A 15673-nucleotide genomic window follows, 5' to 3' on the forward strand; every position below is an offset into this window, starting at 1 on the left:
AAGCTGTAGCAATACAGGAACGCTGGAGATCTCACAGGTCCCTCCTTTAGGATTCCTGTGGGTCCGATTCCTCTGTCCTTACCTACTACTGATTTATTTAAAAACTTTTATTATTATCTGCTTATAGTACATGTGCCATATTAAGTTCAAAAGAAAATTATTCCTTACCTGCTAATTTTTGTTCCTGTAGTACCATGGATCAGTCCAGACGGTGGGTTATGTCCCCCGTCCAGCAGATTGAGTCAGAACAAACTTCGAGGGGGCGTAACCATATATACCAGTACCCCCTCTGCAGGAGTTCAGTATCGAGTATATCAAAGCCCGAGTAGAACAAGAGCAATCTGGATCAAGTTTGCTTAACCATGCATTGAACGACAACTGTAACATCAACAGTTAACTGAAGGTAACCAATCAACTTGTAGGGAGTTGTGAAATTAGAAAAAGAAAAGAGAACTGCGAGACACAGAAGACTACTATAGAGCGGTAGAGCGGAGCAGGACTAAGAACCCAAAAGCGGTGGGCGTCTGGACTGATCCATGGTACTACAGGAACGAAAATTAGCAGGTAAGGAATAATTTTCTTTTCCCTGTACGTACCAGGATCAGTCCAGACGGTGGGATGTACCCAAGCCTCCCTAAATCGGGTGGGGTCCTGTGAAGCCTGCTCGGAGAACCTGCTCGCCAAAATGTCCAGACTCTGAAGAGGCGAGATGCAGGCGATAGTGCCTCGAGAACGTGTGCAGTGATTTCCAGGTTGCTGCACGACAAATCTCCTGGGAGGAAACAGAGCGGGCCTCCGCCCAGGAGGCTGCCTGAGAGCGCGTAGAATGCGCTATGATGCCGCGAGGAGGAGTCCGTCCCGCTCCACTGTAAGAAGCGGCAATACCGTCCTTTAACCACCTAGCAATCATAGTCTTCGAGGCCTGGGAACCCTTCCTGGGACCGGACCAAAGTACGAACAGATGGTCAGAAATCCTGAAATCATTAGTAGCCTCCAGATAGTGAAGCAACTTGCGCTTGACATCCAAAAGCCTGAGGGTCTTCGGCTCGGAGGAAGCGAAGGACGGAAGTTCCACCGTCTGGTTCAAATGGAAAGACGACACCACCTTTGGGAGAAAGGATGGGACGGTGCGGATGGAAACCCCCGAATCCGTGAACCGAAGATAAGGCTCTCTGCACGACAAAGCTTGAAGTTCCAAAATGCGCCGAGCAGAACAGATGGCCACGAGAAAGACAGCCTTAAGAGTGAGATCCTTAATCGTTGCGCTGCATAGCGGTTCGAAGGGCGGTCCTGACAAGGTGCGAAGCACGAGATTAAGACTCCAGGAGGGACATGGATCCCGCAACGGAGGACGCATATGCTTGACACCCTTGAGGAAATGTGCGATGTCCGGCTGAAGTAGGAGAGAGCCACCATACTGCAATAGCGAGCCCAGGGCGGCCACCTGAACTCATAACGAATTATAGGCGAGTCCTTTATCCACCCCATCCTGGAGAAACTGTAGAATCTGGGACACCGAAGCCCGCGTGGGCCTCGTGCCCTGGTTGGTGCACCACATCTCGAAGACCTTCCAAACTCGAACCTAGGCCACCGATGTCGAAGTCTTCCGTGCCCGCAGCAGCGTCGAGACTACCACCTCCGGGTAGCCCCGGCACCGGAGGCGACGCCGCTCAAAAACCAAGCCGCAAGACAGAAGAGTTCTGCCTGTTCGAAAAATACCGGGCCCTGATGGAGGAGACGGGGAAGATGTCCTAGTCTTATTGGCCCGTCTATCACCAGCTGTAGCAGGTCCGCAAACCAGGGTCGTCGGGGCCACTCCGGGGCGACGAAGATCACGGTACCCTGATGGCTTTCTATTCTGCGAAGAATTCTGCCCACCAGGGGCCATGGTGGAAAGACGTAGAGCAGGAGATGTGGAGGCCACGGAAGGACCAGGGCATCCACTCCTTCTGTGCCGCGCTCTCTTCTGCGACTGAAGAAGCGGGGGGCCTTGGCGTTGAGAGCGGTCGCCATCAGGTCCAAGTGGGGGACCCCCCACTGGCGAACGAGAAGTTGCATCGCCTCGGAGAGGGACCACTCTCTGGGATCCAGCTGTTGACGACTCAAGAAATCCGCCTGAACGTTGTCCACTCCGGCAATGTGCGAGGCCGCAAGACGGATGAGATGCCGCTCTGCCCACTGCATCAGAAGCCCCGACTCGATCGAGACGTGCCGGCTCCGTGTACCTCCCTGCCAATTGATGTAGGCTACGGTGGTGGCGTTGTCCGAGAGGACCCTGACCTCCCGGTTCCGAAGAAGCGGGAGGAAATGTCGTAGCGCTAGACGGGCCGCTCTGGTTTCCAGACGGTTGTTTGGCCACGTCGCCTCCACCACTGACCACGTCCCTTGCGTGGTGCTTCGATCGCAGACGGCTCCCCAGCCGATGAGGCTGGCATCCGTGGTCACCACCACCCAATTGGGGACCTCGAGGGAGATGCCCCGAGCCAGATTCGACGGGTCCAACCACCAACCCAGACTGTCCCTGGCAGTCTGCGGAAGGGGAAGTATCATCTGATAATCTCACGAGACTGGTTTCCAACGAGAAAGAAGCGCCGCCTGTAAAGGCCGCAGGTGCGCAAACGCCCAGGGCACGAGGTCTATGGTGGAAGCCATCACGCCCAGGAGCTGCAGATAGTCCCAGGAGGTGGGTTCTGGCAATGCAGAGAATCGCCATATGTGGTCCCGCAAGGATTGAGCCTTGTCCGGGCGTAAGAAGACCTTGCCCTGATGCGTGTCGAAGCTCGCCCCCAAGAAGTCCAAGCGCTGCGAAGGAACGAGGGAGCTCTTGGAGAAGTTCACTACCGAACCCGGGGAATGAAGAACCTGGACGACCCTGGCTACCGCTGACTGTCCGTGGCTGAAGGACTTCGCACGTATGAGCCAATCGTCCAGATAGGGATGAACAAGAATGCCCTCCTTCCTTAGGGTCGCCGCCACGACCACCATGATCTTGGTGAAAGTTCGAGGAGCGGTCGCCAACCCGAACGGGAGTGCCTTGAACTGAAAATGTTGGCCCAGAATCTTGAAACGGAGGAAACGTCGGTGAGCCGGGAGGATGGGAATGTGTAGGTAGGCCTCCGTCAGATCCAAGAAGGCGAGAAACTCCCCCTGATGCACTGCCGCAATCACCGACTGGAGCGTCTCCATGCGGAACCGGACAACCCGCAGTGACTTGTTGACGTCTTTTAGGTCCAGGATGGGCCGGAAGGATCCGTCCTTCTTGGGCACGACGAAGTAGATGGAATAATGGCCCAAGCCCACCTTGCCTAAGGGGACGGGAGAAATGGCCCCTATGCCCTGTAGCCTGTCCAGAGTTTGCTGCACCGCTCTTCTCTTGAGGTCCGAGCCACAGGGGGAGAAGATCAACCTCCCCCTCGGGGGGCGGACAAACTCCAAGGCGTAGCCGTGTTTTATGGTATCCAGAACCCACTGGTCTGAGGTGATACGTACCCACTCCTCGTAGAAACTCGCCACACGACCCCCAATCCTGGGGGTGGAGGAGTGGGCGAGGCTGGCATCATTGAGTGGACTTAGGAGGGGGGTTCCCCGATCCTGACCCGTCTCGCGCAGGCCTGCGCCCACGAAAGGAGCGCGGCCAGGACTGCGATCTGGGAGCGTAAGTCCGAGGCCCAGCCTGTCTGTAACTTCTGTAGCGCCGCTGTGCCCTGGCTCTGGTCCGGGAAGAAGCAAAGGCCCTTGAAGGTCGGTGTCTATCCTCAGGGAGACGGTGAACAGCGTTTTCCCCCAGGGACTTGATGATCTGATCCAGAAGGGAGGATATTGTTTTGTTCAAGGTGATCAGAGAGGCGAGAGTTAACTAGTTTTTCAATGATTTTAGCTAGAAAGGGGAGGTTGGAGACAGGTCTGTAATTGGACAAGGCAGAGGGGTCAAGATTGGCTTTTTTGAGCAGTGGTTTGACTACTGCTTGTTTTAGGAAATTTGGGACTGTGCCGTGCTCTAGAGAGTAGTTGATAATATTCGATAGCGGTTTTGCAATCAACTTAGGTATAGAAAGCAGGAGTTTAGTAGGAATGGTTTCAGAGGGATGTGATGAGGGTTTCATTTTTTTTAGTATATTCTCTATTTCTAGGGAGGATGAAGAGTCAAAGGAGGAGAGTGAGCCTGTGGCACTAAGATTGGGGAAGCTAAAATCGAAGTTATTGTGGGAGAATTGTGTGGTGATAGCTGTGACCTTATTTTTAAAGAATTGTGCTAATTCATTACACCGATTTTTTGATGCATTTGCAGGTTGCTGAGTGTGGGAGGTAGATGTAATGTCAGCTACCATAGAGAAAAGGGCCCTGGGGTTATATTGCAATTTGAAGTAGAGAAAATACCGTCACTCTCTAAACTGTACTATTTGCCAATAAGAACATAAGAACTTGCCATGCTGGGTCAGACCAAGGGTCCATCAAGCCCAACATCCTGTTTCCAACAGAGGCCAAAAACCAGGCCACAAGAACCTGGCAATTACCCAAACACTAAGAACCCATGCTACGGATGCAATTAATAGCAGTGGCTATTCCCTAAGTAAATTCGATTAATAGCCGTTAATGGACTTCTCCTCCAAGAACTTATCCAATCCTTTTTTGAACCCAGCTACACTAACTGCACTAACCACCTCCTCTGGCAACAAATTCCAGAGCTTTATTGTGCGTTGAGTGAAAAGAATTTTCTCCGATTAGTCTTAAATGTGCTACTTGCTAACTTCATGGAATGCCCCCTAGTCCTTCTATTATTCGAAAGTGTAAATAACCGAGTCACATCTACTCGTTCAAGACCTCTCATGATCTTAAAGACCTCTATCATATCCCCCCTCAGCCGTCTCTTCTCCAAGCTGAACAGCCCTAACCTCTTCAGCCTTTCCTCATAGGGGAGCTGTTCCATCCCCTTTATCATTTTGGTCGCCCTTCTCTGTACCTTCTCCATCGCAACTATATCTTTTTTGAGATGCGGCGACCAGAATTGTACACAGTATTCAAGGTGCGGTCTCACCATGGAGCGATACAGAGGCATTATGACATTTTCCGTTCTATTAACCATTCCCTTCCTAATAATTCCCAACATTCTATTTGCTTTTTTAACTGCTGCAGCACACTGAACCGACGATTTTATCCACTATGATGCCTAGATCTTTCTCCTGGGTGGTAGCTCCCAATATGGAACCTAACATCGTGTAACTACAGCAAGGGTTATTTTTCCCTATATGCAACACCTTGCATTTGTCCACATTAAATTTCATCTGCCATTTGGATGCCCAATCCTCCAGTCTTGCAAGGTCCTCCTGTAATGAATCACAGTCTGCCTGTGATTTAACTACTCTGAATACTTTTGTATCATCCGCAAATTTGATAACCTCACTCATCGTATTCCTTTCCAGATCATTTATATATATATTGAAAAGCACCGGTCCAAGTACAGATCCCTGAGGCACTCCACTGTTTACCCTTTTCCACTGAGAAAATTGACCATTTAATCCTACTCTCTGTTTCCTGTCTTTTAACCAGTTTGTAATCCACGAAAGGATATCGCCTCCTATCCCATGACTTTTTAGTTTTCGTAGAAGCCTCTCATGAGGGACTTTGTCAAACGCCTTCTGAAAATCCAAATACACTACATCTACCGGTTCACCTTTATCCACATGTTTATTAACCCCTTCAAAAAAATGAAGCAGATTTGTTAGGCAAGACTTCCCTTGGGTAAATCCATGTTGACTGTGTCCCATTAAATCATGTCTTTCTATGTGCTCTACGATTTTTATCTTGAGAATAGTTTCCACTATTTTTCCCGGCACTGAAGTCAGGCTCACTGGTCTATAGTTACCCGGATCGCCCCTGGAGCCTTTTTTAAATATTGGGGTTACATTGGCCACCCTCCAGTCTTCAGGTACAATGGATGATTTTAATGATAGGTTACAAATTTTAACTAATAGATCAGAAATTTCATTTTTGAGTTCCTTCAGAACCCTAGGATGCATACCACCTGGTCCAGGTGATTTGCTACTCTTTAGTTTGTCAATCTGGCCTACTACATCTTCCAGGTTCACAGTGATTTCGTTCAGTTCGTCTGAGTCATCACCCCTGAAAACCCTCTCCGGAACTGGTATCTCCCCAACATCCTCATTAGAGCAAAACCAGGAGGGTGGAATAGATAATTTAGAAAGTCCAGGGGTTTCTACCTTTCTGGAAGATTCCCTGGACCTGATAAATTCTAGAGCAACTTTGCTCATTTCCTTTTCTTTGAGACGGGAAAAAGAATTGTTTTTTCATAAATATTTCCAAAACAAAGATCGAAATTTCTGTGGACAGAAATTACAAGTCTTCCCGTGCGACACAAGCACGGAGGAAACTTTTCCTATCAATGAAACAATCGGTATTAAATATCTGGGCTAGTTTTTTCTTAAAATTTCCGTGTAAATGCCAGATTTTGTTTCAAAATAATAAATTTATATTTTTCGATCCTTCCCACCTGCAACGCTTTATTTTGGATAAATCCCAAGCTATATGAAAGGGTAGTGAGGGAATATATGATTGTGTAAGAGAAATGTCAATGCTACAGAGTTAATAACACTTTCCTCCTTCAAAAATGTGGGCTAGAATACATTGTTTTTTCTTCTTTATAAAATTGTGATGTAAGAGATATGTTATACTTGATTATATCATTTTGTAAATGTTATAATTTGAAAAATATAAAATTAAAAAAAAAAAAAAGAAACATGCTAAACAAGCTAAAGCTCTGCCTGAACATGAATAAAACTGAATGCATTCTCATAGGAAGAAATATATCGGAACAAACCATCTCTCAACACTCCCTCCAAATTGAAAACATCAACATCCCGTTAAAAAACACGACTAAAGACCTCGGAATATCAATTGACAAAGATCTCAACTTAAAAAAGAACATTGCAACCAAAACCAAAAAAGGATTCTACAAACTGCACCTTCTGAAACATCTAAAACCTCTTCTCCACCACCAGGAATTCCGAACAGTTCTACAATCACTGATATTCAGCAGCCTTGATTACTGCAACTCGATACTGCTAGGCCTTCCTAAATCTACCATAAAACCACTACAACTACTGCAAAACGCCACTGCCAGAGTACTAACCGGCAAAAAAAAATCGGATCACATCACCCCTGTTTTAAGAAGTCTCCACTAGCTACCCATCGCGCAGAGAATTGAATACAAAACCATTACAATTGTACACAATGCCTTAAACAAAACGGACAACACCTCGCTCAACAACATGATCCACCTTCACAAACCTCAACGAAACACCAGATCTGCCCGCAAATTACTAATAGACATACCCCCTTATCCCATGGTGAAGCTTACAAGCACCAGAAACAGAGCTTTCTCCATAGCTGGACCAAACCTATGGAACGCCCTACCATATTACCTCAGCTCCATTACTGAAAGCAAATCCTTTAAAAAAGAACTGAAAACATGGATCTTCAGCCAAACTTTCAGAGATGGAATAGGCTAAACCACTTCACCCTGTCTTCAAATACCTCCGTCAACAACGTCCATAACAGATGATCGCTCTATTATTATCGATGCTTCACTCCCCCCCCTGCCCTCCTCCCCATTCTCCCACTCCAATTCCCCCCTGCAAAGATCTTCTACAACGTCGCCCGAGTCAACACTCCCATCTCCCGCTTTTCCCCTCCCCCCCCTCTCCCTGCCTACCTGTCCTGTACCTTAGAAACCTGCCATCAGTCTAGGCTTTTTATAAACCCTAGTTGACCATGTGAGTCCCTAGTTAAATGTTATCAACATCTGCTATTCTATGTTCAGTTAAAAGTTTCATTGACCTGCCCTATGTAACAAGTTTTGTTCCACTGTAAACCCGAGTTGACCATGTGAGCCCCCAGCTAAACGTGATCAACATCTGCTATTCTATGTTCATTTAAAAGTTTCGATGACCTGTTCTATATAACAAGTTCTGTTCTACTGTAAACTGGGGCGAAGGCTAACTGCTAAACCTCGGTATATAAAAAACTTCAAATTAAATAAACAAACATATACCTAATAAAACAAGTGACTGGAATGCTGCCCTATCTCCTGCTCAGCCTCAGAGAAATGTGTCTCCATCCCAGCCTCTGTTCATTTTGTTATTAACTTCTGAGGACTATTTCCTGATTCAATGGGTCCCTGAGCAGGTTCCCTAGGGCCTATAACTGTGGCAGGGATGTGATCTGCACCTGAAGATTGTTCGGTATGCGCTCATTCAATACCGACCCAAAAATATCTGTGAAACATTCTTTATTATAGCAAGAAAGGCAAGTAATAGAGTTTCTTGGGAGTAGCAGGCTTCGCCAACAAAAGGGGAAGTCCCAAGCCTACTCAGTTCTACCTCTATGTAGCCTTTACTTATATGTAATTTATTTTTACAACTTCTTTGTTTTTCACTTTCCACGCCTTGGCTGATTTCAACATCTCTCCAATCACAGGTTGCCAGTTTTCAGCTCAGGTTTCTGTGTACATGCAACTTTCCTTGTTTTAGCTTGTTTCATCCTTTATCATGCTCAGCGTGCAAAGTCCAACAGTTCAGTGTCTTTTAGCTTTTCAGCATAAGCAGTTATATACATTCCCCTCTTGAAGGATTCTGCTTAGAGATCCTTCACAAAAAGTCTTGGCCCGTATCTGGCTGTCTTAGGTTGTCCCCTGCAAAATATTCTAATAATATTCCCAAGAGATCTTACCCGTCATAGCCTAGCATACTGTTTATACCGAGTCTTACATGACATAATAGGGGTCTTCATAATTCCCCGTGGGCTGGTCTTGTGGACTCCAAGTGAAAGTACTGAGCAAGGATGTCCGGGAGTTGCTCTGTTCCATTATTGTGTCTCTCAGATGTAAATGGAGCATTTGATGCCTTTTAAGGTGTGGAGCTGAGTGAAACGCTTGTTATAATAAGTACAGACAAATGCTAAGTCAGGGTTTGTGGAATAAGATCTCAGTCTCTCAAATCACTGCTACTGCCCTTCATATTACTTGCATTGTGCCAAAGAGAGCCTCTAGCTGTGCCTGAAAATTCTTCTTAATCAGGCCAGTTCTGTTTCCTTCTGCCACATTTTCTTGGTCTCTGATTCCATCTTATAGTACTCAAGGATCTTTGATCTCTCCTTATGATCTACAGAATGTACACTTGCTACTGACAATTCTATCAGCAATTTTCTCCATGTGATGTTCTCCTTTACTGCAATGTCCGCTTTTCTCTCAGGATCATGATCCCAGTGCTTTCCTGGAACAGCGACATTATAATATTTACACAATTGCCAGAGGATGAGCCGGGCCACCTTATTATGCCTTTCTGTATCCAGGTTTTCTCACATCAGCAACTGACTGTGTAACAATTTCTAGTTCTATTTTACAGAATCTGCATTTGTCTGTTTTACCAGTTTTTTTCTCTGCTGGCTGTGAACCAGCCACTATCCTGTGCTGCAATTATCAATATCTCATCTCTGTTTAAACTCACCGTTCCAGGACCATTCCTGTCAGGTTTTGATCCAAGTGGGGTTTCTGAAGTAACTATTTCCCACTATATTTGTGCTTTTGTCAATAGATTTTCTTTGTTTGATGGTTGATTCTTTACAAAGAGTTTTCTAGTGCTTTGCAAATTCTATAGCTCCTTTCCCCTCAAGGACTGGTAATCTCACTTATTCCTGCCACTCATGATAACAGTTGTCCAAGATGAAGGATGGAGACTAGTTTTGGCCATTCACTCTTGTACTTCAGCACTGTTTGAGTATTTGCATGTGTAAGGCCCATACCACCTTCAGCTGTTGGAATGTACTATCTCAGCATACAATGACTCTGATAGGTTACTTAATGGATATGAAGAGGTTTTAATATTCTTGCATCCAACTCTTTAATATCTTCAGCAGGACATTTCACAATTCTATAAATTATAGGAGTGCATGAATTGCATTTGACTCCTATGTAGTTCTCTGGTGGCTTGCTACTTCTTCCTTTGTTCTAAAGCTTTTACCACACAAAATATAAGGATTTGGTTTCACACCAGTGTGGATTCTCTGATGACATATGAAAGATCTAACCCGATTTAAACTTTTACCACATTCACTACATGTAATTGGGTTTTCTCATGCATGGATTCTCTGGTGATATTTGAAGTTTCATTTTAGAAACTTTTACCACACTCATTACAAGTAAATCAATTCCCTAATGTGTGGATTCTCTGGTGGCATTTTAAGTTTTCTTTCCGATTGAAACATTTACCACACTCACTACATGTAAATGGTTTGACTCCCGAATGGATTCTCTGGTGGCGTTTGAAGGCTCCTATTTCACTGAAACTTTTATCACATTCACTACATGTAAACGGTTTCTCTCCTGTGTGGATTCTCTGGTGGCATTTTAAGCTTACTTTCCGAGTAAAACATTTACCACATTCACTACATGTAAATGGTTTGACTCCCGAGTGGATTTTCTGGTGGCGTTTGAAGGTTCCTATTTCACTGAAACTTTTACCACATTCACTACATGTAAACGGTTTGACTCCAGTGTGGATTCTCTCGTGATATTTGAGATATGCTTTTTGACTGAAACGTTTATCACATTCAATACATTTAAACGGTTTCTCTCCCGTGTGGATTCTCTGGTGATATTTGAGATATGCTTTTTGACTGAAATTTTTATCACACTCACTACATGTAAATGGTTTGACTCCAGAGTGGATTCTCTGGTGGCATTTGAAGGTTCCTATTTTACTGAAACTTTTACCACATTCATTACATGTAAACGGTTTCTCTCCTGTGTGGATTCTCTGGTGATATTTGAGATATGTTTTTTGACTGAAACATTTATCACATTCAATACATTTAAACGGTTTCTCTCCCGTGTGGATTCTCTGGTGGCATTTTAAGTTTCCTTTCCGATTGAAACATTTACCACACTCACTACACGTAAATGGTTTGACTCCAGTGTGGATTCTTTGGTGAGTTATGAGTTTGCTCTTCTGTCTGAAGCATTTACCACACTCAGTACATATACATTGATTTTCTACTATGGGGATTTTTTCTTGTTGTGCAACATCTAACTTCCTACTGAAACATTTTTTAAATTGAATACAAGACAATAGTGTCTCACCAGTATATTTTTTTCCATCACTTGAAAAGACTTCTCCGTAGCATATGATTTTATTGCATCTCTCTCCTGGTTGGAATTTTAATTGTCCTGTGTCGTTTTCTTTCTGATTGACATTTTTGTCACCATAAGTACACATGAATAATTTTTCTTCTCTCGGTGCTGTTTGATTTAGTATCTGGTCTTTCTTTTGAATGACATTTTCTCCTCTTTCAGAACATGAAAATGTTCTCTCTTCAGTCTCCATTTTCTGGTGATTTAATAAAGAGAACGCAGAGCTGTAAGATTCCCCATCTCGAAGACAATGAAAGGGTCTCTTACCTGTGTGTGTCCTTTGGTGTATTACTAAGGACTCCCTGCTAGAAAAGTTGTTCTTGCATTCAACACAAGTGAAAGTTTCCCTGGAGTGTGGATTCTTTGGTGTAACTTCAGGGTAACTTTCTGTTTGAAACATTTCCCACACTGAGAGCATGGAAAAGGTCTCGCTCCTGTGTGCGTTTTCTGGTGCAATACAAAATGACATTTCCTATCAAAGGTTTTCCCACAGGTGTCACAGTGAAAGGATTTTTTCTCTTTCTCTATTCGAAGGTGGAGGTCAGAAGTCATGTGATCACTGTTATTACTCTGGAAGGGTCTCTCTGCTCGCAGGTGTCGCTGGTGCTCAGGGATGTCTGTGATATCCCTGTCACTTCTCTCACATGCAATGACTGCAACTGGTGACTCTCCTGCAGGGTGTTGCTGCTTCTTCTCTGATTCATTCTGACTTTGGCTAATGTCTCCCTCCTCAGTCCTTTGGGAAAGATTTTCACAGATGTTTCCTGATTGTCTTGGTGTAAGTGCCAGTAGTATAGGGTGTTCTCTATTCTCCTCCCTCTTCACTTCCTGTATGACCTCATTGTCTGCTGGTTATAAAAAGAAGGAATTAATCATGTGTCAGCGACAAAGAATGGAAAGATATCAATCACCTGGGATCAGACTTTTTGAAGCATCATACAATGACCACATGGGATCTCTGATATTAGATAATTCTGTGACGTTGGAGAAGCTTTAGGAGATGCCTGTGAAAACTGCGTGTGAAGACTTTTTAGAGCTCCTGTGGTTCTCTTTACCATACTGTGTAGCATTTATTTTATTTATTTAGATATTAATAAAACTCATAGCCTACCTCCTCCAATGCAATTGTTTAGGATAGATTACAAAGATACATGCACATTCACTCAAATAAAACAGAACATAAAATGGATAAATTAAAAACATCTTTACACAAAGTTTTGAAAACCTCTGTCAATTATTTTAAAGCATACTGGAGAAGCTTTCTACATAAAAGATGCAGAGAAAGAAAAGGCTCTCTTATGTGTTTGAAGCAATCAGTACTCACAAACAGAGGGAACAGACTTATCCCTGTCCCTTCAGCCCTCAGTGATATCAGTGGCTCATAACATCCTAACTGAGAAGACAAACACTTTTCTTCTGAATATCACCATCAGTTTCACCTAAGAGCGACTCTGCACAGGGAGCCAGTGATGATATTTTAACACAGGCAGAAAAGGGATTTCAAGCATCAACACAGAGAGAAGATCTCAGGATTGGGGGGGGAAGGGGAATGAAAGGAGCAGCCGTGAGAGTGAGGAGCAGGTGTGGGGAGAGGAGAGGAAGAGAGGAGAGGAAGAGAGGACAGTCCTTGTGCATTTACTGGTAAATCCAGGCCTGCTTACACATCTCTGGTATGGAGCTGGACCCATTTAGTAAAACATCCCCTGTATTTACTACCGTGTTTCTCCAATAATAAACCCTACCCTGAAAATAAGCCCTAGCTTGATTTTCAGGATTTCTGGAGTAGGGCTTGAAATATAAGCCCTACTCCAAAAATAAGCCCTAGCTTTTAAGACAAGCAGTTCCACCCAAGACTTGACCTCCCTCCTGAGCCCCCCCCCCAAGACTTACTGAAAGTCCCTGGGGGGTGGGGCCGATCCAGGAGGGTAGGCAGAGGGTTGTAAAAATAAACAAAACAAAAAAAACCAAACCCAACCCAACCAAAATTTCATTCATTGCAATCCCCTCCCCCACAAAGACTTACCGAAAGTCCCGGGGGGGGGCGGGGTCAGATGGAGTGTTGTAAAAATAAAAAACAAAACAAAAAAACTCAAACCCACCCCAACCCTCCAAATGTAATTTATTGCAACACCCCCCCTCCCCCCCAAAAAAAACCTTGCCGAAACTCCCTGGTGGTCCAGCGGGGGTCCTGGGCCGTCGGCTGCCAGCAATCAAAATGGCACTGATGGCCCTTTGCCCTTTCCATGTGACAGACTATCGGTGCCATTGGCCGGCCTCTGTCACATGGAAAGGGTCAAGGGCCATCAGCGCCATTTTGACTGCTGGCAGCCGACGGCCCGAGAGTGGGAGATCGCTCCCGGGACCCCCAGGGAATTTCGGCAAGGTTTTGTTTTTTTTTTTTTGTTTTTTTTTTTAGAGGGGGGTTGTTGCAATAAATTACATTTGGAAGGGTGGGGTGGGTTTGGGGGTGGTTTTTTTTGTTTTTTTATTTTTACAATCCTGTGTGTGCCCCCCCCCTAGGGACTTTCGGTTTGGATGCAGCTCCATCACTGCTCTCTACATTAATGGTGGGGGTGGAAGGGAAATAGAACCAAGAGCTAAGAGAAACAGATAAGTATGAGAGAAAAAAATGTGTGAAGCTTGCTGGGCAGACTGGATGGGCCATTTGGTCTTCTTCTGCCGTCATTTCTATGTTTCTTGGGGGGCGGGGGAGTTGCAATGAATTAAATTTGAAGGGTTGGGGTGGGTTTGGGGGTTTTTTGTTTTTTTTTACAACCCCCCCATCTGCCCCCCCCCCGGGTTTCAGACTTCATTTCGGGGGGAGGGGCAGACAAAATAAAATCGCCCCAAACCACGGGAAAATGAAATTTCCCGCGACGGGCCGATAACGAAGGCCAAATCAAAAGGTTCAGCCGAAAATTGAATCTGACTGGTGAATGAAAGAGGAGGTGGGCTTAGCCTTGTCCTCATTCACCAATCATGGAAAAAATATAAGACATCCCCTGAAAATAAGTCCTAGCTGTTTTTTCAGAGCTAAAAAAGAATATAAAACCTGTCTAATTATCAGAGAAACACGGTAGAAATAGAGATAATGCAATCCTTACCTAGAGAGCTCAGGGTCTCATAATTCTCCTTCACATCTCTGTAAGGCTCCTTCTGTCCTTCATCTAAACATCCCTCTTCCTCCTGGGAGAAAGAGACAGCGATGTCCTCGAACGTCATCGGCACCTGAAACACAAACCAGAAACAAACTTAGTGACACCTGGAGGAGCTCAGCTGGCTTTAATCTCATAACATTTTATAATAGAAGAGAGGACACCAGGACTCCTCATCCCCAGGAACTGTTTTCCTGGTGTCAGTTTCCTTTCTGGACTTCTAGGCTTTGCAAGTCTAACTATAAAAAGATTCTCTGATCCCAGAGACACAGGATATCAAACTTCTCTGCCTGGATAAATCAGTGAATAATAAAACCCAAGATCAAACACAGCATTATCCAGAACATCAGGAACATCTGATTCTGTCACATCAGGAGAGCTCACTGTGCTCTCATCCTCCTGATTTGCTCAGTCCCTAACCTTGGGTCATCTTTGATGTCGTTCCCTCCTTCTGCACATCCAAAACACTGCGAGGAAGGGATAAATTTTAGCAGTGTTATAGGGGAAGAACTGACTCACTTTAGCAGTGTTTTGGATGTGCAGAAGGAGGGAACAACATCAAAGATGACACCAGCTCTCACCCAGGCAACCATTCACATTACATCCAGGAACTCTGTATCTCTAGCAAGTCCTGATGTTACATTTACCCAGTCAATATTGGGGTAATTGAAATCTAATACAAAAATTCTCTTAATAAATAATCCCACGATTGAAATGAACTAAATTGAAACACGTGGTATTTAAAATTTTGAAGAAATTGTAACGCTGTACATATCAATATTTTCATGTGAATTTAAGAACCATCATACCACTCCCAGTGATCACAAGTTAAACTTGCATTTCATGCACTTCATTGGGGTCACTTTTAATCAATTGGTCCAAATAGCTTGCATCCAAGACACCAAAGTTCAATTTTTATAAGTTTTTTGCTATATATTTAAAAAGAATCAACTTCCCTTGTTCATAGGCTGTCGGGGTCATTCATCCCGTAGCTGTCGGGGTCACTCGTCCGACGCGCGCGTTTCGCAACACAAGCTGCTTCAGAGACATCCGTTCAAGCTCTCCTGATCCAGCACTCCCCCTTTTTTTTCACGGGGATACAAGCAAATCTTTAAGCAATGTTATTTCATGCAAGAAAACTTCAATGGTGCTGTAGGTCCGTCAATTTTTCGAACCCGACGCCATCTCCCCGCTTAGAGTTTTTAGCGGACCGTCAGCGTTTTGGAGATGGAGTCAGGAATTGTCAAGAGAAGTTTGGTGGGGATATGATCCAATGGATGAGAGGAAGGTTTCATTCTCCTTAAAACTACTTGTA

The 15673-nt window shown here is 44.8% G+C and overlaps 1 protein-coding gene across 1 annotated transcript in view; it reads right to left on the bottom strand.

Annotated features, from left to right (window-relative positions):
* The window catches only part of LOC115086122 (oocyte zinc finger protein XlCOF6-like), a 52369-nt gene that overhangs the window by 11414 nt on the left and 25282 nt on the right, over positions 1-15673 (bottom strand). Inside the window, exon 4 of the mRNA XM_029592642.1 lies at positions 14308-14431. Within this exon, the coding sequence (XP_029448502.1) occupies positions 14308-14431 (124 nt within the window). The remainder of the gene's footprint in view (positions 1-14307; positions 14432-15673) is intronic.

This window comes from Rhinatrema bivittatum, chromosome 2 (assembly GCF_901001135.1).
Source record: "Rhinatrema bivittatum chromosome 2, aRhiBiv1.1, whole genome shotgun sequence".
Lineage (NCBI taxonomy): Eukaryota > Metazoa > Chordata > Amphibia > Gymnophiona > Rhinatrematidae > Rhinatrema > Rhinatrema bivittatum.